Source organism: Triticum dicoccoides, chromosome 6A (genome assembly GCF_002162155.2).
Source record: "Triticum dicoccoides isolate Atlit2015 ecotype Zavitan chromosome 6A, WEW_v2.0, whole genome shotgun sequence".
NCBI classification, from domain to species: Eukaryota; Viridiplantae; Streptophyta; class Magnoliopsida; order Poales; family Poaceae; genus Triticum; species Triticum dicoccoides.
Window position 1 is genome coordinate 134,386,870 of NC_041390.1, and position 6,992 is coordinate 134,393,861.

General features: G+C 39.5%; 1 protein-coding gene across 2 annotated transcripts; it reads right to left on the reverse strand.

Annotated features, from left to right (window-relative positions):
* Nucleotides 1-241: 241 nt before the first annotated feature.
* On the reverse strand, nt 242-6,992 carry LOC119316266 (probable protein phosphatase 2C 11). 2 transcript variants are annotated; one of them, XM_037590574.1, is made up of 12 exons: nt 6,957-6,992; nt 5,409-5,520; nt 5,160-5,294; nt 3,358-3,421; nt 3,153-3,261; nt 2,889-3,042; nt 1,823-1,948; nt 1,606-1,729; nt 1,452-1,528; nt 1,297-1,349; nt 1,079-1,133; nt 242-910 (listed from the first exon to the last, which is right to left on the reverse strand). In XM_037590574.1, the coding sequence occupies exons 2-12, from the start codon at nt 5,472-5,474 to the stop codon at nt 731-733; spliced, it is 1,143 nt and encodes a 380-aa protein (XP_037446471.1). In that variant the 5' UTR covers nt 5,475-5,520; nt 6,957-6,992; the 3' UTR covers nt 242-730. The 2 variants fall into 2 exon arrangements, with proteins under 2 accessions (XP_037446471.1, XP_037446470.1); XM_037590573.1 differs by lacking the exon at nt 6,957-6,992 and adding an exon at nt 5,659-5,677 and having other exon boundaries at nt 731-910.

The following is a 6,992-nucleotide window of genomic DNA, read 5'->3' on the forward strand; positions in this document are numbered from 1 at the left end:
CCTAGTTTTCCGTAGTTAACTGGGCAATTCTCTTCTACTTAATTAATAGATGAGGCAATCTTTGCCTCCGTTTCGAAAAAAGAACTTCTAACTGAAAGTTTAACAATCATGGCAGTTTTTTTAGGGTTAAGTTCATATGAACTATTGCATGCATAAACCGTTAAACAATTTCTTGAATACTTGCATATCCGAACTGATTCTGACCTATCTTGAAATATTAAGAGAAAAAACATAGGCTAGATATTTTCTTGGCAAACAACTAAAGAATATATTCGTGGCAAAGAACAGAAACACACTGGATTCAGATTTGATACATTACAAGATCAGAAGAACAGCTACAGCCGCAGAGGCATGGAATATACAACCAAAAAACAAAGGAACACCCCAGCCACGTTTACAGCATACACACAAACTATAGCATAACAAAACATTCCAAATTATGAATTTGGGAGGCGTGGATGATCCGAAACATGGATTGTACAATGACGAACAGAGCGGCTCACAGAAGTTGATTGCCAGGATTTCGATGTTGCGCCAAACAATGTGATTTATCCTGGGTTCGCAGGCAGAATGCACGCCAACCACAGCAACTGACTGATATACAGTCGATACCCCAGCCACAGAGTGCACACAATTTCACATTGGCAACTTTGCATCCTAGCCCGTGTCAAGAGCCGTAGACCTCAGCACCGGTGGAGCCTTTGCATTAACGCGTAATACTCAGTGAACCTCAAGACTCTTCCTTGCCTTTCGCAGATTGCTCCCCCACGTCAGCCTTTTTCTTGTCACTGACTGGTTTTTTGAACTGCACCAAGATCATGGTCATGTTGTCGCATCCGTCTCCGCCCATTGTTGATGGAGCCAGGCATCTGTCGAGCACTCTTTCACACACTGCAGAAAGGCTGCTCTCCTGCATTTTTGTGTCGTTGTTAAACATAACAAGTACTCCCTCTGTAGACTAATATAAGACTTTTTAGATCACTAGTCTTGCTAGTTTACAGAGGGAGTATTTAACAAACGTAAAACGTAATCTCCTCCAAAGTACATTGTTCAGATAGGAAAACAACTTGGCACTCACCGTGTTTATATGCTCATGGATGAAATCCACCAACTGCTGGCTTGACATACAGTCCCTGTTCGTTAAATAAATTTGTTGCTTCTGTTAGGACTTGAGTGCAATAGGTCAGATGAAGCATAGCACCTAGCTGCTACTAAGTTATGCACTTCAGCTGCACACGAAAGGAGAGAACAATGAGGGAAAGTGTGGCTATGCACACTGCAGGTGGAGAGCCTTACCAAATGCCATCACATGCTAAAACAAGAAAGTCATCCTCATTGCAAAGCTCCACCTAAAAACGAGATTGCATTATCTTAGAGTGTAGCATAAGGATCATTGCAGATCATGATTAAGTGCGGAAATTTAAGGTGGTGCCAGCATTCAGAGGGCTTACAACATTGATGTCAGGATTTGAAGTCACTATTTGCTTCTTAGGAGGCAAGAATTTGTTCTGCTTAAATTCCATATCTCCTACACAAAGGCACTCATATAGGTAAGACACCAACAAGGCAGAACATACCAATAAAAGGGAAGAAAAAAATGCACACCAATCGCTCTCGCTAAGTTCAAACTTCCATTTATCCGCCCCATGCGTATGAACCCGCCTGCTTTTAGTATTCTTTCTCTCTCAGCTACAAGCTCTGGCTTGTGGTCTCTGGACAAATTGTATGCCTGTCATGGATGTGACACAGAACAGACAGTCTGACTGTCAGACATATCTTTATGACTAATTATGTGACTAATAGCAGGAGCGAGAATACATACCTGGCCAGCCCTAGAAATAACACACCGGGAATCACCAGCATTTGCCACAACAAGTTGGTTATTCCTTACTAGTGCTACGCATGCTGTACTTCCACATGTTGGCCCATCAAAGTCAGAGTGGGGTCCCTGTTCAAATATTATCAGTGTGAGATGGCTTAGTGGCCCAAATACAAAATTAGGCATACATAAAAATGGGACATAGTAACTGCATCTTCTGGACAATGAAAATTATAAAAATAGCCATTATTTTTCGTTCTTAGCTTGCAGGTTGGTAGTACTGCAATGCAGCGCAAAAGCTAAGCAAACATTACACAAACAAATAAACCACACAACTATGTATGAACCACCACATCTATATGTGATCACCCCGCCAATGCGTTGAATTTACATGCAATTTGTCAATATCCTCTGGCTATTATCTTGTAGCAAATATGTTGCTGAACATCACCAAAGTGTGGATATCACTACGCGATACAACCTAAACAAAACATGAGAGCAAGACGTACACAGAAGAAACCCCAGATACAAGTAACCAAAGCAGGGATGTCTGAATACTCTTCCCTTTCAGTTGGGATAGCTATAACTAACAAAGGATCGTCTCTAAAGCAGTAAAGCCACTTCTTGAGGCAAAGCATGGTAAAGAAAAACAGGCACCAAGAATTCTAGCTGAAAGGTTACATGTGGTGGACATCGGTATCTTTTTAAAACAATAGAGGCAACAATTGATGGTACTTCGAGATTCTCAGAATATCCATAAAATGCTATATTCAATGATTAAGCACAGAACTGTACTGTCACATTTATATTACTGTGCAGCGTAAACACCATTTTGACAACATAGCAGTAAGTCTTACATTTTTTCAAAAAATTAAGTTTGAGTAATAGTCCAAATTGCACAAGTTTACTTTTTATAACATTAAGGTTTTGAAATTGTTGCACCTGCCAAAGCTTATGAAACTCTTTTTTAGAATCAAACACAAATAAGGTCCACACATCAACAGTATCATATTATGTGTTTCCTTATTTTACAATATAAAGTAGGGTTGTACTCCCATTGCACATATACCTCCTCTAGAGTCCAGTCATCTTCTGCATTCTTCGAATCACTGCCTCTCGGAGACCAAATCAACCCTTCTATCATGCCACTGAACTTGTTCATCTTATCTCCTAGTGCAGATAGTTCTCTCCAACCTCTCTGTCCTCGCATCATTTCATCCATTCTGAAGTAATAAAACAAAATCAGTCTTTATCATGTTGATGCTATCAGTAATGTCAAAACAAATGCCAAATCAATATATTGTTTCATGTGGTGATCCAATGACCCATATACCTAAAGAAAGCTTTATGAACAGCAGTTCCTAGATCACCAGAAGAATATGCTTCACTTTTGAGAACTTGAGAGTGTAGATATTTTGCACAGAATTTGGCAACCACCCTTCCTAGAAAATAAAGAAATATCAGGGTGCACAACATTTGAAAGACTTAGTTTTATTTTATAAGGTACAAACAAGAAAAGCGCCAATCTTTGCAAGTACCTCCATGGCCATCAAAAACACCAAAGAATGCTGTCTCATTGTCAAGATCTAGCAATGCTGAATGCTGAAAAATTATACAGGACATTAAACAGTACATGAGAGAAAGATTTCAGAAATATGTTTTTCTTTTGCAATATTTCAGAAACATGTTTAGTTTATATATCAACAAAATTGCAGCATTTGGAAGTGATCAACTATGCTTTATTGTGCAACAGAAAATAGGTCAGATACTCAGATCACTGTGCTAAAGCAACATCACATATCAAAGGCATCACTACTATCACTGCAACATTGATTCGTTAGAATCTGGAAAGATTGATAAACAAGAACTTACGCATCCGATAATGATTGTTATTAAAAGCATCAATCCTGAAGCCACGTAACATTGATTCGTTAGAATCTAGAAAGACTGATAAACAAGAGCTTATGCATCCGATAATGATGGTTATTAAACTGAAAGCCTGAACCTGTGACCAAAAAATAAAACAATAGCATACCTATTCTTTGTCAATTCATTAAATGAACAATTTTGGATATTGGGAATGGGCGTCTCTTTTATGGTGAAAATAATTTACACATGAAATGTTTCATGTGCCCACAAAGTCCACACCAAGTTGCCGTGGAAGATAAATAATAGAGCCTTTATGCTCTCTAGGGACCTAGATTGGACAAATCCCGAAGCCACGTAAAGTAACTGGAGGAGCAGTTAGTGGTTGCGAATCAGACATTCAGTTTAATGTTTTGTACAGCTCTCAGGAACTAAATTGGACAAATCGTGTAGCAACATTATGTCACAGGCAGGGGTGGTTGTGAATCAATCATTTAGTTTAATGTGTTCTACAGTGCCGGCTTTACACTAGCTGGGAGAGCATCGAAGCACTAGTCAAAGTCAAAACTAGAATGTGCGGCCCCACCAGCTTCAAAGTATCAGCATTATTTTTCAGGTAGTAAGTACGATCATGATAAGAAAGTTGGGTCATGACAACAAGGTTTCTATTAAGAAATGAGCTCAAGGAAAAGTAGTAGCTACACCCAAGTTCATTGCACCCCCTGTTCAAGAATTCATCCGATTAACCAGTTAACTTGCCGATTAATCCCTACTCATAGGGTCACCGAGTAGCCGATAAACTGATAAATCGTCCGATTAATTGATTAAATGGCCGATTAACTTGCCGATTAGCCTATTAATCCCCTACTCGCTAGCCAACCGAGCAGTTACCAGTTAACGATTTCCTCAACAATGATTGCACCCCATGATGAACAGTAAAATCAAAACAACTACCAAAAAAATCTGAAATCTCGTGGCTTCGATTATGAACAAATGTTTTAGGTGGTTGCAAAGTTTGGTGGCCAAATAACATCAAATGAAATACAAATTCCGCTGAAACAGTGGACATGTGTTTGAGCACAAATTTTGTTTTTCTTTTACAGAGCTCCTTGGATTTCATTTGGCCACCAATTTTTGCAAGCACCTAAAATATTTGGTCATGATCGAAGCCACAAAGTTTCAGAATTTTATTTATTTTATTTGCTATGTTTTCGATCATGGGTGCAATGTCCGTGGGAGTAGAAAAACCACTTTCATGAGCTCAGTGTTGTTTTAGTTTCCTCTTTATTTTGTCTTTGTTTTCGTTTGTCCGTTCCCACCAACGGTTGTTTGTACTTTATAAGCCTTATATTGACGTTTTTCTTCTAACACACAACAACACGCATCAAGGTATGTGTTCTAGAAACAAAACTCAATGTTCAGTGTTGTTAAGTGATATCAAACAATTAGAATAGCCTTGAAGTGGAAAACTCACAGCATCTTCCATGCTTGCACGCCATCCTTGCATAGATGAAAGACCAAATTTGAGTTTATCATTTTCCCCGTCTTCGGATAGCTTATCGGTCTTTGGAGTACTGAGGTAAACTCCCATCTTGGCAAGGAAAGAAATCTGCATATCATCAAAATGGAAATATAATAGAACAGTTAAGTACTGGAAATTAATCAGGTCATTCTGAATGACACTTACACCGACAGACACATCTGTTCACAGCAAAACATATACCTGTGATGTAGAATGGATACCACAGTTCAAGTAGCTCTGAACCTTGTTAACAACATTCCAGTGCATCAAATCTCAAGCTTCGATTACAGTTCCATAGGAAGCTAAAAAGTTCCTGAAGAAAGTCAAGATGGCAAGAATCATCATCAAACAGAAGAGCAAAATCAACCAACAACAAGCTCAAATAGCAACAGAAAGACTGTGCATCAGCATGATAAGCCCAAAAGATCAAGAGCGCAACTACCCAAATTACCACATAACAGATGCAGACAATAGCAGTGGAGATGAAACAGAATGAAAATAGCAAGAACGAAAGACAGTCGGATATAAGTGCCATGTATCACCAACAAGGAAATATATAGTTTCCCAACTCCAACTTATCATTAGCTCATTTTGAGCCCTCCATATAAGAAACCCAATCATTGTACGACAGACATCAGAAGTCACAAACGACAACTGCATAACCCCAATTATACCTCCACGGCAGCAGAAGTAGCCCAACCCCCATGGCTGATAAGCTATGGCACTTTATTCAACCACCAGCAATAATTATCACAATGAATACTACGAAAAATCTTTTCAAAATGTAAGACACAAGATGATACTCCCTCCGGTCCTTTTTAGTTCGCATATAAGATTTATCTGAAATCAAGCCTCGTAAAGTTTGACCAACTTTATAGAAAAAAACACCAACATTCACAACGTGAAATTAATACCAGCAGATGCGTCATGACTTAAAGTTTCATACTGTATAACTTTAACATGGTAGATGTTGATATTTTTTCATATAAATATGGCCAAACTTTGCGAAGTTTGACTTTAGACAATTCTTATATGCAGAGTAAAAAGGACCGGAGGGAGTACGAATTAAAAAACGTCCTGGTAACACATACTCCCTCCATTCCACAATGTAGTGCTTCCTCTATCCCCGTGCTTCAACTTTGACCGTAAATTTAACTACCAAGACCGATTGCGGCGGAAGCAAAAGTTATATCAGTGAATTCGTATTCGAAAGAAGTTTTTAATTATGTAACTTTTTCTCCCGCCGCAGTCGGTCTCGTCCGTTAAATTTATGGTCAAAGTAAGACCTCGGAAAGCGCGCGGGCGCGCTATATTTTGGAATGGAGGGAGTATTTTTTCTGATAAAATAAGCTGCAGGTGAATTCTTTTAAGATAATAATTGAATAAAATAAGCAGCCACCTGTACTGCTTCGTATGATCCACCCATGGAGCACATTCCAAGTTAGATTCGCGCAAATCCATCGCCAATAAACGAGAAATGCCCCATGATGACAGGGCATATAATGATACGACCACTACACAGAAACCATTCCTGGCTCTCAAATCTAAAATCTCCACTCCACCCCCAACAGCTCCCAATTCGGCAACAAGAACCCCATCCCAAGATCGACCATGATACCAGCAGTCAGCAGCCCACCTCGAGAAACCCGACCTCGGCAGAGGGCTGGGAAGAACGGAGAAGAATGCACAGGCCAAGAAACCAGCTGCATCGAGAAAGGAAGCAAATTCTCGGACAGGATTTTATTGTACCTTGCATGACGGCTGGCGCGCGCAGCTGAAGGTGGC

What these genes read in the sequence shown, in the direction of transcription:
- LOC119316266 (XM_037590574.1), bottom strand. Translation starts at nt 5,474, where the DNA reads ATGCACTGGAATGTTGTTAACAAGGTTCAGAGCTACTTGAACTGTGGT. An exon ending in TGTTTTTGATGGCCATGGAG is followed by an intron (nt 3,262 to 3,357) that starts GTACTTGCAAAG and finishes TTTATTTTCTAG; the next exon opens with GAAGGGTGGTTGCCAAATTC. An exon ending in ATGACTGGACTCTAGAGGAG is followed by an intron (nt 1,949 to 2,888) that starts GTATATGTGCAA and finishes ATATTTGAACAG; the next exon opens with GGACCCCACTCTGACTTTGA.